Consider the following 19,096-nt stretch of genomic DNA (forward strand, 5'->3'; position numbering starts at 1 on the left):
TGGCATTTTCTGCTGAATGTACCTGAAACATTTTTAGTGTTAAACAGCGTGAAATAAATGTGCATTCAGGCTAATCAGGAAGGATGGTTTCCTCATATACTGGAGAAAAAAAGGAATTTCACCTTTGAATTTGGGTTCAGCCACTTTAAAACACAGAGGGCCCATTGCTCAACAAGTAGGGCATCATGCTACCAACTCAAAGGTTGTAGGTTTGAATCCCAGGAAGCATACATATTTTAACCCTTCTCTGTACTAAGTCACTTTGCATAAAACCGTCAGATAAACAAGGCAATGTAATGTCTTGAGCAGAGAGGCAAACCTACCAGTGATGAAAGTATCATTGTGAACAGTGAAGGGCTGCACACAGAATACAAAGGTGCAAATGGTGAGGATGATCGGTGACGTGGTAGGTCACATCACCTCGGCACATGAAGGAGCTGAGGGTCACATCACTTCGGCACATGAAGGAGCTGAGGGTCACATCACTTCGGCACATGAAGGAGCTGAGGGTCACATCACTTCGGCACATGAAGGAGCTGAGGGTCACATCACTTCGGCACACGAAGGAGCTGAGGGTAACATCATTTCGGCACATGAAGGAGCTGAGGGTCACATCACTTCGCACACGAAGGAGCTGAGGGTCACATCACTTCGGCACACGAAGGAGCTGAGGGTCACATCATTTCAGCACATGAAGGAGCTGAGGGTCACATCACTTCGCACATGAAGGAGCTGCCCAGAAAGGCCTTCCAGAAGGACTGGCTCATGCTGACCACCTTTAATTCTGACCCTAATCAGCTCAGCCTAGTAGGTTTCCCTGCAGCTGTGCAAGATTCCAAAACTAACAGCAGGCCTGTTTAGCAGGTACTCAACACTCACCGTTAGCATGAGCCATGCTAACATTCGCCGCATGCAAGTGACACTTCAGTGCTTCCTGGGAAATTTCAGACAGTGAAACGGTGGAATTACTCTTAGTCATGGCTCCTTCATTGAACAGCTAGGCTTCATTCCGGTCAAACCCACAGCTACCTATAGCTTTAGTGTCATTGGGTGCAAAGTTTAAAGCACCCAAACAAATCTAAGCAGAGAAGACATACACTATTTGGACAAAAGTTTTGAGACACCCATAGTAATTACAGAAACTGGCCCCATAAGCCACACCCATTGCTGACATACAGGTGTATAATTAAGCCCACAGCTATACAATCTGAGGCAACAAACAGTGGCAGCAGATTGGGGGTCATACAGAAGAGGTTAGTCAGCTGAGGACCGTCACTGGACACCACTGGACACCTTTCCAGCAAGTCGGATCTCCACATTTCTATCTTGCTAGAGCTGCCCTAGTCAACGGCGAGTGAAGTGACTGTGAAGTGGAATCATCTGGGAGCAAGTTCAGCTGTGAGGTGGGGGCCACACAAGCTCACAGAGAGGGACCTGATCACCCAACATCAATACCCAACCTGAATGGCAGCAAATCCCACCAGCAATGTTCCAGCATCTAATGGAAAACCATCCCAGAAGAGTACAGGCTATTATAGCAACTGAGGGTTAGCCGGCTTCATATTAATACCCTTTGATTCAGAGAGAGATGTTAGACAGGCTGGTGTCCATATACTTTTGTCCATATAGTGCGACGTTAAAAAAAGCACTCACTGCTAAGCTGGGCTAAAGCATGATATTTTAAGATCAGCTGTAGAGGATAAGCCATTTATAGAAGATCAATAAGTCAGCAACAGTCAAATAAAATATTTATACTACAGACACTGAACATCATTCTCACAAACGGCTAATCATCCAAGTGCAACAGGAAGCCATTGTTTCCAATTCGCACAGAGGGAAACAAATACCTCTGTTAATAAACAAGAGAGTGTTAGTCTCAGGGCTGAAAAACAGCGTTACTGCATCCAAAGGCCAAAACGCCCCAAGGTAAAGTACTAAGTAAATAAGGTGCATATGCCATCTAATTCAAAGACTGACAAGGCACTGAAAGCCACCCACATGATTTAATATCTGGTGTCTCTATCGTTCTGGCAGAGAGGTCTCGGCTACGGCTATATTAGGAGCTGGGTCACCAGAGTTTGCATCCTCATATGATATCTCACACGTTCTAAACAAGTGGTAAAGAATAAATAAATACATTATTCTAGCTGCAGCAGTGTATCATCAGAAAAAGGGAACTAAATGATTTGGTTCCTTAGATGAATATTTAACATCGATACTGAAGTTCCTGGAGGAAACCCCACAATGACTTGGGGAGCCATGGTCCTAGACTGCACCAACCCAGTCGTTCCCACCCCTTATAACTTCTGGATGAAGTTGCCATAAATCATCAGATAAAGCTAGACACCGACACACTCACAATATTAAACACAGCAGGGAGTGCAAAAGGGAAACGTCACTGAAGAACGCCTTTCACATTCTGTCAGCTGATGAAATGTCTCTCCTGCAACTAATCTTCATTCTCGCAGTTAACAGTGACGGTAGTCAGCTACTGTAGCTACTGTATCAACGTCGTTAAAAAGAAAAGTAAAAAAGACACAAACTGAGGAAAGTCCACATTTCTTTTGGCTTAAGGCAGCATTCTCTCTTGCAATTACAAATCACAGAAATCAAAGGCATTTTATTTCAGATGCGTGTCGTACACCAGGGCTGGGGAACATGATCCTCTGGGAGCCGGTGTCAGTCCGGGTTTTTGGGATGACCTCTCAATCAGCCAATAACAGTGGGTCCCCACGACTGGAACTGAGAACCTCTGTTTTATTATTGAAGGATAGCTAAACATAGCTGTATTGTGCTCAGTGAAAGAAAAATGTTAAATACCTAAACATAGCTTAAAGATGGTAAAATGTAAACTGCATTCTAAACAGCATTTAAAAAAAATGTTTAATAAGTCAGTTTTCTTCATTTTCTCAACTGAGGTATGCAAAAAATATTGCTTCTGAAAAAAGACATTTGAGGTATGGAACACAGCATAATTCCGTAAAATTGCAGCAATGTACTGTATTATATATTACAGTATTACTGTAAATATTACACTTCTACAGTACCATTATATATTTTGTAATTACAGTATTGTACTGTAAATATCAAATACAGTATGTTTGCTGTAAAAATACAGAAAATGGCAACTCTGCTGCCAGTATTATGCTGTAAATTTACAGTGAAATTTTTTAGTGTAGGATTTACTCTCTGTAACCAAGTCCGCATTTGCAATAATCTAAAAGTAACTTTCAGAAATGCATCTATTTATTTATTTGTTTGAGGAGTATGTGAAAGAATGTTACTCTACCTCTCAGATGGCCTTAGATGATTAAGTTTCAGGAAAAAGAACATATAGTGTTATACTTTAACTGCAAGTAAACATTTGGAACATGGACATTAGAGGGGACATCTTTTGTTATGAATGTTAAAAGCATCAAATAATTAAGGATTAAGAACCTGCAATGGACTTAAAGTATTCACAGCCACTTCATGAGACATTAAAACTAGCCATGAAGTTGATACAGACGCATAATTTATTCTGTGAATGGACCACATTCACAAGGCGCCATTTAAGTGCTTAATCTCTGAAATGAGAAAGAAAAAACGGCGACACCTTCAGGAACTTCTGGTGACTCGCACAGAAAATGCAGCGTCTTGGGGCCCCAGGACCTGGGCTTGCTTACGTCATTAGCATGATTCATCATTTTTGCTAACATACACCGAATTCGGTAGGGTAAAAAATTATCCACGAGGCAATGCAACATAAAAACACACTTTACATTTAGAAAGTGTGCTATTAGCAATCATATTTGTAAGTTAAAGTTTGAATCGAAGTCAACAAACTGGTATTACATCTAGGCTTGAGGTTGGTGTTGACAAATATTTTAAATGCTATTTTGGTCTGCACAAGCTATCCAGGCAAGCATGACATTTTGAACTCCAGCAGCATTTGCAAAACTTTGAGCTTTTCTGGTTAGGAGTTTATCCACAGAGAGTAATTTAACTGCTACCGGCCGAAGCGGCAAAGAGAAGCATGGGAAGGATGTTTACCCAAGAGGCACAAGATTTTGCCATATGAGCTGTTATTTTAGAAATAAGCGTGAATTTGAACAGTTAAATACTAATTGTTTGTGACCCGTGTCTTGTTATTTCTGCGAATTCCACGTGACAGACAAAGTATATATATAGCCAAAAAGCACGCTTAGAGACTATAGTATCCGTGCGACGACAGGCAACGGGACAAAAGGTGCCCCCCCCGATAAAGCGGCACCCCAGACCCCGCCGGTGTGAACACAGGGGTCCGACAGTATGACGGAAAACCAGAAACGGATCCCGGAGAGGTAAGAAAAGCATCCGACCACCCAGATTGACCTGCTTGCAATAACCATAGACTAGCAATAATGGGAAATTCATTAAAACTTACAGCTACGGTTTATAATATAATGGTGTTATCTAGACTTGTCCGTAAAGCCGTAACACTTGAAATCCAGCAATGAACAAGTACAAACTTTTTTTGAATATTTATTGGCACACACAAACTAGTACACACCCATTCTCTCTCAAAGGGTTTACTATTTACATTATGTAACACACCCTTATCAACCTTTTTGCAAAGTATGAAAGATTATCAGCTATGATACTTAACTTGGAGACCTTAACATGCCCGTTCAAAGCCTCATTTTGAAAAGTGGATCCTCTAACATTAAAAAGGATTAATTTGGCCTAAAACCCAAGAATTTCTTAAAACAAGTTTACAGCGCTTTGTGCTTAACGTGCAACGGTAAGAGAATCGGTGGAAGGGGATGAACTGGAGGCTCGCAAATTTCTTTCATTAAAACATTTCCATACTTTGACTGGTGACCAATGCAATTCATAGCTGAATATTAAATCCAAACAAAATCACCTTCAAAACCCTTTTTACACAGGATATTTATCTTTCTCATGCCAATGCATCGCTTCATTGGTCATGATCTGTATTAATTATCAAACATGATTCTGTTGGGTTGATTTTTTTTCCCGACCAACCACCCAGAGAACAATGTTAGGACAAGGCTGTAAACACAAACCAACTTAAAACCTAATAAAATTTGGCACAGTTTTCACTTAATATCAGTAGAAAACTAGAATCCACCAATGTCTAGACATCAGAAGTAACATTTCGCTCTCATTAAACGTGGCGTGCTGGTGGACATATCTTATCCCAGTAGATACTGTCAAAGACAAGCTGGCTTTCTTTGTTTGCTTAATCACGCTTAACCCTCTTTTGATTGATAACATTCTGGATTCCACTGGCTCAGCTGTTTTAGTCATGGCGTCTCTTTATAAAATAATCTGTGTCAACTGCTCCCCCCTCCCCACACAAAACAGCTGCAAAACAAGTCTGATACACTATATACTATAAAGCACAAAAACTGAACTCTCACGTATAGCACTCAGGCAACAAAAGTGAAGATTAACATTGAAGGGAGGAAGGGCAAAACTGATACATATGAAAGGAAAAGGGGGGGGGCATTTTAATTGGAGGCAATGGGGAAGGTTTCAGTTCTCCCAGACACCATGGTTTGATGGTTTGCAAAGCCATCAATACTGCCGTTGTTTACAGGTGAGCCAGCCTGCTCTGACTGTACGGCCTCATAGGTCTGAAGAACAAAAAAATGTCAAAATGCTTCATGGTTGTCCATCTATAAGTACTGAAATGATCAATAACAGTAATCCAGATTACAAAAAAACATGGTTTAAGGCTAGAACTACTTTCTTGTTGCAAATTGCAACTGCCAATGTTACTCTATTTTAAATATTCTGTGATAGAAGACAAAGATTGCAAGAATCCTTAGCAGCGTGAAGAATTAACAAATGCTGACACTTTAAAAATTGTACCAAGAAATAACTATTTTGTTCTATGAACCCAGATATCTTGAAGAAAAAAACAAACTCACAATTCCCAAAACCTCAAATCTTTTTTTCTTGGGGGGGGGGGGGGGGGGGGGTTTATCCCAGATGGAGTTTCATTGAAAGGGGACTGTGACACATCAATAATCGAACAGATTAATGTCAATTTATTCAAAGTTTTCCCCTCTTCTTTCACAAGTGATGAGAACCTTTTCCTTTTCACAAAGTGATTTAAAAAGAAAAAGCATCTTAAAAAAAAACAAAAACAAAAATAAGCCATAAACAAGCAGACAAAGTCGATTCCAAAATAAATACTTTTCTTTCCTTAAAAGGGCCTGGTTGGTTTAATGCTGTGGTCGAGGACAGCCTTGGATTCTGTGGATGGGCGATATTCTCTATTGGGCATGCAGTCCGCCAGAACATTCTGCCAGCCAAGCTTTGCTGCTCAGTTGTGTGAGTGTGTGTGTGGGGGGGGGGGGGGGGCGTGTCCATTCAGATATCGGTCACCAGGTTGATCAGGGTAGTAATAACATCCACTGAAACTCGGGGAAGGAGCCCAAGTGCTCGAAGGAGCCGTTGCTCTGTATTGATCCGTCCCCCTCCTCTATGCCACGTAGTTGTACTGGTTTGGGTTCTCCTTGTCACGTTCCATGTAGTCCCTGTCAATGAGTGATTCTATTCTTTTCTTTAGGTCAGCAGGCTGCCAAGAGAGCAGGAAAAAATAGCAAGTTCCTCCTTTTACATTGCTATTCACATTTATTTATTTATACAGCAGATTTATTTTAAGTGACAGACAGCTGGGAAAACAGGATCAGTCAGTCCCTGGAGTAATTGGGGTTAAGGGCCAAACAGTGGAATTACTTTTAGTCAGGGGATTTGAACCGGTGACCTTCTGATCAGGGGCAAGGAGTCCTTAACCCCACAGAGGCAATGAGAAACCTCAAGTGCTTTAAAAAGCGTGGTGAAAAAGTGAGGATGCTTTCCTTCAGGAAAACAGCAACCCCCAGCTGGAGTTTAGCCCCACTGCCTTCTCAGGTAGCCCCTTCACTCACCTTGACAGGAAATTTCAGCTGGTTGTACACTTCCGACACCAGCAGGTTGTGGCTAAGGGTCTTCCTCATCTTCATGATCCGCACGATGGCCGCGTCTATCTGGTATTGCCGGTCCTGGAAGACCCGTTCAGTGGTGCTGGCTTGTTCTTCCACCTGCAGAAATGAGATGCACTCTGAGTGAATCAGAAACGCCACCGGTGGGAGCTGAGCATCGCTGTCAAAAAGCCTACACAGCTAAAAGCGGGCGATTTGGGAAGAAGCGGCACACCTAGCCAACAACTACGGCCAAAAGAGGGAGAGAGACAGGGAGAGGACGGGCCAGCAAACCGTTTCTTTCATCTGGATTTGGTTGATCTTTATCCTGAAGAGTTTGTGCTTGAAGTCGTCGTTGCAGGTGAATTTATCGCCGTCCTCCACGTCTTTGCTTTTTGGTGTTTTGGAGAGGACCCGCGCTTTCCCACAGGCCAGCGACTGCAGGGTCCGACGCAGCTCGCTGTCCTCTGCGCATGTACAAACCAAAAACAATAAAATTAAAATACGGGTCCTCTAAGACAGTGTTTTCCTCAACCCGGTCCTTGGGGACTGCCAGAAGGTCCACAGTTTTGCTTTATAGGAGCTGGGAGGGAGCAAAAACGTGGACTGTCTGGCAGGGAGCTGAGAGGGAGCAAAAACGTGGACTGTCTGGCAGGGAGCTGAGAGGGAGCAAAAATGTGGACTGTCTGGCAGGGAGCTGAGAGGGAGCAAAAATGTGGACTGTCTGGCAGGGAGCTGAGAGGGAGCAAAAACGTGGACCATCTTTTGGTCCCCAAGTATTGGGTCGGGAAACACTGCTTCGAAAGACCTGATAATGGCAGGGGGCATCTGTTTGAAATCCACTGTGTAACATACACAAATTTCCACAAAATGATAATATGCCATGGAGGCCACTGGAGACAGAACATCCTTTAAAGCCGAAGCCAAGAAGGCCAAGCACATGCAGATGTCTGGCAGCCGGCTACATGGCAGTTACCACTCCATTCACAGAAAACCACACATCCGTCTGGATGAATGCAGAAATTTCACCTTTGGGTCTTAGTCAGGACACTTTTTTTTTTGCATCTAATAACAGAGTAAAACGTTTCCGAAAAACAGGACATTTCAGCATGCAGTCTGTGAAAAAACGCTCACAAACCTATTCCTGTTGCCTGTTTAATTTCCTCCAGACTGAACTCTTCTCCTTCGTTAAACATGAGAAGCACCAGTGTTTGGAACAGGGAAACCTGAAGCTCTTTTTTACCCTACAAGGAGTTGGGAGAAATATTGTTTAGCACGGTATGGTATTTCTCATATTTCAGACATAAACAGTCTGTGATCCCTGAGCGACAATTAAAGTGCAGCAGTGGCAACATCAAACATCCAATTAACATTCAGAGGACAATAATACACCAAGAAACACAGTACCTCCTTAAATTCGGCTTTCAAGACACAATGTCCCAGTGTGGACTGCCACTGAAGTTTTCTACCACTATGCTTGCCAAGATAAAAAGTCTTGAATATCTCCTGCAGTTTCACCATCTGATAAAAAAAGGACTTTTCTTATTCGATCTATCATATACATTGAGAGATAACATAAACGGGCTGGTTATTAAGAACGGCCACGTAGCTTGAAAGACAGACAGACCTCGGGAGGTAAATGGACTTCCATAGGCACATAGGTAGGCCAGTATCCCATAGTGAGGATGTTCACGGTCAGCTCAATGTTGCCTGGGATGTTCTGACATTGCATATACTGCAACAGGGACAAACATCTCATAAGAACCCACCGCTGTCAAGTTTACAAGAAAGACACGTCAGAGTAGACGTGTCTCAAGGTCACACACGGGCCGACTCACCTGTTTAAACTGCACCATTATGTCCTTGGAGAGCTCCATGTCCTTGAACATGCCTTCCAGTTTGCTGGTGAATGCAGCACCACATTCTGCCAGGAGGGGGCAGAGTATTTAAAACAATGCAACGCAAGAAAGGTGGTCAACCAGACCCACATCCAAGAAAAAAGTGGCTACTTTTTACTTATGTAGTGTCACCTCTAGAAAAAGGGTCTAGACCAGCAGGCCATGTTTCTGAGCACCTAGCTGGTGGTCACATCCACCTCCAGCATTTACGTGAAATTCAGAAGCTCCATTCGGCGGGTGGTACGGACCGTGCTTTAGTTTGGACAGCATGGACTTCTCAGCGTCCACGGAGGCACTCTTCCCGACCAGCAACCGCTTGGCGAGATCCTTCTTGTAGAAGGCTTCAAATACGTCTTTTCCTGTTCATACGACGGCAGCCAGAGTGAAAACCCAGCGACATCAGAATCATTACAATACAAAGCACCACCAAGGACGACTCACCATATATGAATCTGAATATGATCATGATTTTGTCCAGCATCTTCTCCAGCTCCTCATCTGTGGCTTCTTTGTTCCCAGCCCTAAGCTTTGAATCCACATATTTAGCTGAAAATGAAACGAAAAAAAAAAAGAATTGTGACGTTTTGGGAACTTTGAGTTTTTCTGCAAGATATCTGGGCTCATAGAACAAACGTTTTATGTTAATACATTTGCAAAAAATTGGGGATGTGGTAACCATGAACAACGATAGAAAAGACAGGTCTTTATTAACACCAAGAAGCTTCAATTGGCTTAAATCTGATGTTCAGTCAAATAAAAAGATCCTGCTTTCATTCTGCACTTATAGCTAAAATTAAACCACCACAATCTGGAATTATACCACGACAAATGGTAACTGAATGGAAACTTAACCAATGAGCTCTGCAGGTTTATTTGGTCGTTTGTTTATGAAGGTCTCAAAGGCCTCCTTCATGGCATTGACAAACTTCTCATTCTTCAAGAAGCAGACATCTATGATGTGATCCACTTTGTCCTTGAAGTCCAAGAGCTCCTGCACCATGGTCTTATCCTTCTCGGGGTTGATGACTATGGTGCTTCCAAAGGCCTGAGAAATGTCAACAGCCACCAGAAACAAGATGTTCTGTTAGAGGTCTTTTGTTTTACAATTACCAATGTTCACTAACACTCTAAGCTCAAGGTGTTTAAGCAATCATATGGACCCTGAAATCACAAAACTGACATTACCTTCTGGTAAACTTAACATTTCAAATCTATCAAAATAGCTATGGTTGCATACCTGTCATAAAAAAAGCGCCATCAAGAAATGCAACTGAAAAATACCAATCCAGCCATCTTAATTCTTCACCATACAGATACATTTTATTTCCATCAATCCAACACATAGTGTGTTTCTCAAAATGTGTACTTGACCGTACTTGTGTGCCCGTTTTACATCGTCTTTCATTGCCAAAAACGACTTCCAATACTAAGAACACAGTACAGAGGACGGTAAAAATCCCTGGGTTTTGGTCTTGCTCCGCCCCAAATATCAAGGAAACCAGATATCAGCTGCATCCTCGGCAAACGAGTCCAATCCCGTGATTCACTCCACCCCAAGTTTGTCTTTGGGAGGCAAATTAACAAGACGGCTCTTGCCAAGTTCAATCTTTGCGTTCTTGGTATTGAGAAACACACAAAAACACAAGCCTCCTTCGCCTACCTTAATGTACTCTATCCAGTGCTGCAGCAGAACCTGCACGCCCCCTCTTACTCGGCTGAAAAGCTGATATAGCAGTGACAGGTCCTGGATTCGGTTCTCATCTAGAAGGTGGTTCAGGCCTGGATGCAAGCAGGAAAAATTGGGGGGAAAAAAAACAAGCAAAGACAGTAGGTTAAAAAACAAAACAAAAAAACTGGCACATAAACTTAGAGGAAAAAACACTAGCCGATGTTAATAGCAGAACTTGTGAAAAGACTAACGTGCTTCTGAGAGACGTACCTTTCTGGAGAGTCGTCGTCAGGTGTTCACCCAGGAGCTGTTTTTCCACAGTTGCGATCAGGGGTTTTCTTTGTAAGAAGAGAAACACGATTAAGTTATCAGGATAACAAACACATTAAAGTCTTTTTACGCCAAAACAAAAGCCTGAGAGAGAGACAAGCAGGCAGCAAGCTAGCTTAACGCCTGATGACTTACTGTGTGCTCTGGTCTAAATACGTAATAACTCTGTCCGCCTCCTCTTCCAAACGTTTGTTTACGTGGTGCAGATACTCCGGAACCTGTCACGTTGCAGCAGAGGGAGGTTAGCCTGTATACTTCGTAAATGCAAGGCTTGTGCAGATACTATGCAGAGGCCTGAGCCCCAGACCCTTAAGAAACACAAGTCACCTCTCTCTCCTGCATAAGACGCTGTCCCTCTGCAGCATAGAGCCGGTTCGTCTCCTCCAAAAATCGCTGCTCGAACGAATCCTGGTAGATCTGCCAGGGGATGGGATCTCATCAATAAACTGCTTTCAAACTATAACAAATGAAAGAACACCGATACAACTGGTGTAGGACTGGGCAATGTCATATTAATACTGCGTATGCGTGACATAATAACCACCAGGGCATCAGAAGGCAGGCGAAACGTTTCGACAGATGCCAGTTTTTCGGTATTATACAGACATTTATCTACACCCAGTTTGTTAAGCAAATTGGTAGTACAGCTAAAATATTAATGAGATGCGTTTTGAGACACTCAAAAGTTAGTAATCTATATAAACACCACACCACATAATACTGTTTTGGTATACTTCAGTGTAGTGCTGTCCCAAACTATTATTCTTTAAACAATTAATCTAGCAATTATTTTTTCGATCATTCAACTAATCTAACCAATTTTTCGATTGATCTGATGAATTTATTGACAATTATTTTCAAGTTAGTCATTTAATACAACAATTCACCCCCTGCCCCGCACACACAAATCTGAAATTCTAATTAACTTTTCAATTTCTTAAAACATTAGAGCATTAACAAAAAAGGCAAATCTCAATTCAATAGGATTTCTATGTTCGACTGAAGTTAGTAATGTCTGCAATAGTTTAATAATTAATAATTGAGTTTTTACTCTATTTCAGTACACCAATTTGACTTTAATGTTGAAACATGCTAAAACATGGGATGATTTCATAACTAGAGAAACATGTTTTTAACAAACACTAGCAAAGGTAGCTTATAGTTAAGCTTACTTCAGTGAGCAAGGAACGATTTAGGTTACAGTGTGTAAGAGTAGTCGTAAACGATAATTTGTCTCACTCTTACATGACAGAATAAGTAAACAGAAAATATAAAATGGCTGAAACAGCGTCATTAACGTCAGCTACAGCAAAGAGGTGCCGAAAAGGTGTCATGACTGAAGTATTCCCAAACTTTGGAAGACTGCATGCTCCTGAGGGGATAAAGTATTTTCCCTTACAATATGTTTAGCTTATCACTTAGTGCATTGCAGTTACAAAACATTTACGTAGTTTTACACAATGCGTCAACACTAAAATTCCACGTCGGCGCATTTTTATAATCGACGCCGTCGATTACGTCAAATAATCATCCCAGCCCTACTTCAGTGTGATATGCACTGTAGTGCAGCACACCACATAATACTGTTTTGGTATACTATGGTTTAGTATACTTCAGTGTGACATGCACTGAAGTGGCAGTGAAGAAAGGGACAGCTCACTAGCTAGGACATCTTTTAAGAGAGGAGATACGGTGGTTAAACAAGGTAATAAGACATCGGTGGTGCAACAGTACTTTTCGCAGTTTAAAGTCTGACACTTATTTAATAAGGCTATGCAGAATTTATACGGATTACTTACTTTTCGGCGTCATAAAATGCCTCATTAATATTTTAGCTGTACTACTAATCTGCTTAACCCTCAGAACCTGACAAATGCAAAATGCATTGATGTTCGCACCCATTAATCTCAGGCTCATAACTTCGGATAAGTATAACGCAGAAAAATTAATTCCATATAGCTGGAATCCAAAGAACTGGTGGTCCAAGTGGCTACGTTGTGGCTAAAGTATTCCAGAGTAATCCCGTGTATAATGAGGCATATTTTAAAACACACCCCTAATAATCCATGAGACGTCAATATTATACACGTTACACCACAACAAAGTGCATATTCATTTTCACAATGATACACATACTACCCTTCGGAGGAAAAACTTTTTCTTTTTTTTTTTTTTTTTTAATTATAACCCTATAAATAAAGGGATATAAAAACACTCAGAAACTGGCTAAAGCTCTACTAGAAATAACTACAAAAAGCAGGATTCTATTCCTTAGAAAAACAATTATTTCATATTTTCATATTTAATCTCAAAAGCTTGCATATGTATGCTTGATGTCGAGCTCCGGCAAAGCAGCTGAAATAGAAGGCGGCCACGGTGTAACCAGAACAGCTCTCACATGTAAACACGACGACGTGCCTCAGCGTCGGTTTGTTGTTTGAGGCTAAAATACAGACAAAGTTTCATTCTCAAATTTCACTTTACCAACCATAGTGTATATAGGCGGAAAAACGATTCGGCATCAGACTAAAACCGTCTTATGACTGTATTTATCCAGTGGATCATAAACTAAGCGATGCTTTTCTACGTCAATGTCTTTCAGACGGTATAAAACTGTATTATATTAGATAGCATTGCTGTCTATCAGATAACTTCAACAAGTGAAAGATGCAGAATCTTGTAAGCATGTCGCCCAGCCCTCAACTGGCGTGAGGAACTGCTTGTTCAACAAATCACTTCTCCAATAGGCAACCTTTATGCTGTTATCTTTAATAAACAAACTTATAACCTTACCTCAGGGCACTGGAGATATCAGCCACCTAATTAAAATCCCCAAGCATAAGAGACCACCCCCATTCTTAATGAATGTTTATGCAAATCCAGTGCTTGGTTCATTTTATTTCATGAAGCCTAATGCAGAAGTAATTTTTGAACATCCCCCCAATTCAACATTTATTTTAAAATGGGCCAAACTTTTGAGATACAGGCCTATTTTTTACTTAGTGTAGCTTCACAATAAAATTACATTACAGCCTCAGAATTATGCTTCAGTATCACCAGTGCAATTAATCATGTATTATATTCTATATATTTTACATTATAATTTCTCTAACAAGTATTCCACTGTATGTTGTACAAGTACGACTGCATGTCACAAATTAAAAAAAATATAAATACATTTTAAAGAGTCCATCCCAACAGTCACCTTGGAGTAGGATGGCTGCCCAAGGGGTGGTACATTTCTGGAAACTTTCCATTCCATGGGAAGTTAAGATGGGAAATTTTGGAAATATTCCAAGTCGGAAACTTTTCATGGGAATGACTGGGAATATACAGGAATTAACAGAGAATTCCCAGAATTTTGCAACCCCACCTCAGAATGTCTCATATTAACACACAGCAAACCCTATGGAACATTTAAATTAAAAAGTCAGCAGGTCTGGATCAATGAGATCTGCTGCAGTTGTCCATAGGCCTTCCTAGCTACGACCTTCCATCATGACAGGGAATCGTTGTTGAGACCAAGGCTTCAATTTAAGGTCTTACCTCTAAATTAAGGTAACATAACTTTTTTTTTCTTTTCTTTTAATGGAAAACTAACTCATTTGTTCTTGTCACAAAAATGGCGGCAAAAAAATGTGTGCAGCTCACCTGCAGGTCAGACAACATGCTGAGGAGGCTGCGCAGCAAACTGCGGTCCACGGCCTCGCCGCTGCGCTCCCGCTCGATCAGCAGCAAGATGCCGTCGATCGTCTTGTTCTGCACCTTCTGGTCACTGATGATGTAGAATCTGAAGAGCTCCAAGCCCATGTCCCTGCAAAGAAAGTGGAGCTGTGTGTTTATCCCTGTGGAAGCACCAAAAACACTGACAGGAGAGAGCAGAAGCCAATTCATTTTCAGTTCTCTTTTACCAAAGGAAAAATCTATCCTAGTGATGGCCAAACGAAGTGTCATGGACTATTCGCTGTATTTCTTGACCACACTAGACTGGCTTTGCTTAGCTTTGTGTTGTGAGCCCATTTTTGTTTGACAGGTAGCACCATCTAGTGGGGTCAGAAAACACAGCAAGTGGTTCACGCCGTTTCATTTGGCCATCACTAGTCTATCCCAATTCCGAAGAACAGCCTTGCCCCGAGCTTAATTTACACAGCTCTTGCTATTATTATTTGATTATCATTGGTTAGTCAGGAAATCACATCCCATTGGCTAGTCTGTGAGGGATTTGACACCCCCCCCCTTCCAGTTTACACATTCTGATTGGTTCTTCAGTTCTTAGACATCAGCTATGCACCAACCCATCAGACCTAGATTATGACGTAGGCAACGATTTAAGCATTAACTGTTAAACTGTTAATCAACTAGTTTCTCTTCTCAAGGCATCAATACCAATCTACTTGTTTAAACCATTCAGTCTCCCATGTCTTCAACCCTGGACAGTGAATAGTTGCACTAGAAATTGCTGCCTAGAGTGACTATCACCACTTGCCTGGTCAAAGCACCATACTTTGACCACAGAACCACAACAACAAATCACTTCCTTGCCCGTAACAAGGTATTTTCCCTGAATAAAAGGAATATTAGGCTATAAAAGTCAGGAATATTAGGCATAAAAGTCTAAGTAAATGCGACCAAACCCAAACCACTGGAACATACTGAAACTACTTATTAAACCTGCTAACACTTAGAACTTTAAACTCATCTCCAACAGCATCCAGAGTCCTTCAGTTAGAGTAGGTGGGTTAGGACCAGCACTGTGGAAAAGAGATGAAGGGAAATGACCACTTACCAAATGGAGGGAAGCATTGAATTCTGCAGTACGTATGTTCGATCCAAAAATAGAAAGATACTTCTAATCATGATCTGTTTAAAAAAAAAAAAAAAAAAAAAAAAAAACCTTTAGGACATAAATTATTTCAGGCAACTTTCTTTAAATAAAATTGTATAATTCATCAACAGTTTATTAGTCACTTTACCATTTGTCTGCAATGATCTTGCCAGCATTTGTCTATCTTCTTCAAGAATAGCACGCTGTCCAATGCCTCCGTGAAGTTGGAATTAAGGGAAAATAAATAAAAAATTGCACCTATCCCCCATGATTAGCTTATCACATCAGACCACCATGAAATTACACACAGGAATCTCACTCAGGATAACTGGCACGATACACTGTACAATAATGTATACAATTAAACCATAACATTAAAAAGAACAATGATACTTTTACATGTCTTGAAGACTGAAGAGGAGAGGAAAGGATATTCTCTGAATTGGTGAATTTGAGCCTTTATGTGATCTTCGCAGACGAGCCTTAGCTGCTTATAAAGCTTTGGAGAAATCTTATGGGAGCAAAGATTCTCGACAGCCTGTAATGCAAAGCGAGAAAACAGAATTCATAAGAATAATGCTTACAAGCAGGGTAATGACACAGTACTGTTTGTACACTGGCAGAACAGCACTCAGGCACAAGAAAACGATCAGCTGCTGATAGGAAACATTCCCTGAATCTCCACCCTGGAAGAAAGGTCCCTTTAGAATAGTAAATGATCATTCATAACGGGAGAAGGGATCTCAGACATGAGGGCTCAACTGGAAGAAAAAGCATAAAGAATCAATTCAGCACCTTTACTGGAATGAACGGTTATTTAGTTGGTGCTCATGGTTTTACTACTTTATTAATAATAATGATTATCGATATTTCATTGACCCCCGTGGGGAAATTCTCTTGATGCTTCCCCCACTTGCTCTCTGTAGGTGAGAGCGAGCTGTCCGCGAAGGGCAGCCACCCGTAGCAGTGGCCATGGAGCTGGGGCTCAAGGACCTGCAGCCATGACTATTCTGTTAAGTCCAGGCTTGAACCGGCGACCTTCTGATAACAGGCACAGAGGCATAGCCTGCTGAGCCACACATAGAAAACGCATTAACAGCATCGCCAGATGTTCTGAATAGACGAAAAAGCAGGAGTGAGTATCTACACGTATCACCAATGACTAGAGATCATGCATTTCCAAAAGAAATTGACATGATCTCATCCGGCCTCAAAAGAAACTCAGTCCTCCTGTTATCAACAAGATGAAGGCAATAGTTCATGGCTTTACATCCATGCCACCTGTGGGCTCTTGGCATAACAAGCCCACCTGGAGGGTGGCAGACTGCCACAGCACAGGCAGCTCATCCCCCAGGGCACACCTCACCTGGTACAGCTCCTCCAGGTTATACTTGATCGATGTGCTGTTCTGAACGGCCTCCACAGCCTCTTTCAGTTTCTGCCAAGTTTCATCAGTGTAGTTTTCTGGCAATTTAGGCTTTTCTGGAAGCAAAAGATGGTGATTTTCAGATGAGATTAAACAAAAAATTTCAGTACCAAAAAATCAAATATTCTTTCTTGTTTGAATGAGTCTTTACTGAAAAAAGGGACTTCACATACAAACAGCTTAGCATCAGAATAACCCCTATTATCATCTATGATGGGCATCACATTTAAATTTCTGTGGATTTGCAATATTTCAATTTGTTAAAATTGCCCTACCGTTCATACCATAGTTTCCTAAACTGCAAAAGGAATTTTTAAGGAGAAAAATATGACTTTGCAGGATGAACGTCACAGGTGCTCTCGGTTCATTAGTTGTTGACATGCTGGTCAGACTGTTTATAGGTCAATAGCTACCAATTTGTCAATCTAACATGTTTCTAAAAATAGTCGGGTAAAGTGATATTTTATGAAGAAAAAGTAATAAGTTATACTCGACTGGAAATTTTACAGACAGATTTCCATCGGGATTGAAGCCGGACAAAACCGAGATAATGCTCCTATAATTAAACTGCGTTCGGGGTTAAACTTTACAGGGCGATGGATGCATGTGATGTCCGTTTTTCTTTTTGGGGATTACAAAAATGATGCACAATCGCAATAAGCGCCTAATTAGCCAAACAGCCTGCTGGTTATCTGGCCGGGTACCTTTAAAGTTCTTGATAACTAGTTTCTTAGCGGCCCCGGGTTTGCTGTTGTTGGAGAAAGTGCCAGTGCCGGTGCCGGCCGACTTGGTCAGCCCGTTTGCGTGGTGGCCGACACCGGCGGCCAGGAACATTTTAGCCTTGTTAGAAGACGATGCCGACGAGGACTCCTCAGCCATTTTCACATCCAGTCCAATGAAATCGACTGAGTCCTCAAACCTCAACTTCTTCTGGTTGTGGTGGGAAACGGCCGCGCCGGAGCAAGACGCCGAGGAATTGCTGATTATCTTCGGGGGAGACGAAGACACCGAGTCAAAGTCTTCCTTATCGGAACTGTTTATTTTCCTCTTCTTGGACGTGGAGCTGCCGTTATTACCATCAGAAGCTGCTGGTCTAACGTCCTGAGCTGGCGCTGGGGGATTAGGGGAAGATAAACCTGTTGGAAACATGAAAAAAATTACAAAATCAAATAGCTAATCTGCTAATCCTAAAAGCCTCGATATCCGTCCCCGACGCGTTGAGCTAACTTCTTAACAATCCCCAGCGTCTACGTTTCTTTTTCTAATTGAAAACAGACAATAAAATTAAACTACAGCTCCACTCTAGAGCCTCTTTTTCTTGTTATTGGCAGAAAAAACATGGCGGTATATCACTTCCTGTTGACCAATGTCGCGTTCTTATGGTTGGGCTTTTTTTAAACTTCTGACTCTTACTTTTACCCAAAGGTAATAAATGCATTGTTACATCAGAAAGTGAGCACCTGAACATAACCAAAGGTTTGTTTTAATTAAGTGTATTTGAAAATATGAATGCCGCCGGAAGTACTTGTTTCGCACGGAAATGTCAAATAAGCCGCTGTTTGTCATATATTTTCAGCCACAAGATGGCAGTATATCAATTACGAAAAGCGTTTTGTATAAATGACGTTAAATAAAACTAGTTCTAGTTACAAGTTTAGTAAGCAACAGGTGCAAAGTATGTGTATGTGTGTCTTACTGCCATTTACGGAAGTGTGTACAATAGCTATATAATTGTGTTTGACTTGGCTGATGATAATACATCAGGACAGATATATATATATATATATATATATATATATATATGGGTGTGTGTGTGGGTTTGCATAGATCACATTTGAGACCATTGTCCCCGAAGTGTAATAAAACCTGAAATTTCCCTACGTTTGGGGACATCTTGTGAGGTCCCCATTTGGATAACCTCAGTTTTATAAAAATCTGTGAATGCAATCAAAAAAGTTAAAATGCCAAAAGTCTTGTATTTGGGTTGGTTAC

At 41.3% G+C, this 19,096-nt stretch overlaps 1 protein-coding gene across 2 annotated transcripts; it reads right to left on the reverse strand.

Annotated features, from left to right (window-relative positions):
• Positions 1-4,483: 4,483 nt before the first annotated feature.
• cul4b (cullin 4B) lies at positions 4,484-18,597 on the reverse strand. Of its 2 annotated transcripts, XM_023800551.2 has the most exons (21): positions 18,181-18,596; positions 17,809-18,091; positions 17,045-17,160; positions 16,113-16,216; positions 15,827-15,896; positions 15,640-15,713; positions 14,505-14,667; positions 11,181-11,270; positions 10,989-11,071; positions 10,794-10,861; positions 10,515-10,633; positions 9,707-9,899; positions 9,296-9,400; positions 9,103-9,213; positions 8,795-8,880; positions 8,584-8,691; positions 8,364-8,477; positions 8,095-8,200; positions 7,251-7,423; positions 6,924-7,076; positions 4,484-6,571 (listed from the first exon to the last, which is right to left on the reverse strand). In XM_023800551.2, the coding sequence occupies exons 1-21, from the start codon at positions 18,181-18,183 to the stop codon at positions 6,476-6,478; spliced, it is 2,418 nt and encodes an 805-aa protein (XP_023656319.1). In that variant the 5' UTR covers positions 18,184-18,596; the 3' UTR covers positions 4,484-6,475. The 2 variants fall into 2 exon arrangements, with proteins under 2 accessions (XP_023656319.1, XP_023656318.1); XM_023800550.2 differs by having other exon boundaries at positions 17,809-18,597.
• Positions 18,598-19,096: the final 499 nt, after the last annotated feature.

This window comes from Paramormyrops kingsleyae, chromosome 18 (assembly GCF_048594095.1).
Source record: "Paramormyrops kingsleyae isolate MSU_618 chromosome 18, PKINGS_0.4, whole genome shotgun sequence".
NCBI classification, from domain to species: Eukaryota; Metazoa; Chordata; class Actinopteri; order Osteoglossiformes; family Mormyridae; genus Paramormyrops; species Paramormyrops kingsleyae.

Coding starts and splice junctions, on each gene's coding strand:
- cul4b (XM_023800550.2), bottom strand. CDS start 18,253: ATGTTTCCAACAGGTTTATCTTCCCCTAATCCCCCAGCGCCAGCTCAG. Junction 16,217..17,044: donor ACCTGGAGGAGCTGTACCAG/GTGAGGTGTGCC, acceptor TTTGCATTACAG/GCTGTCGAGAATCTTTGCTC. Junction 15,714..15,826: donor AAGATCATTGCAGACAAATG/GTAAAGTGACTA, acceptor TTTTTTAAACAG/ATCATGATTAGAAGTATCTT.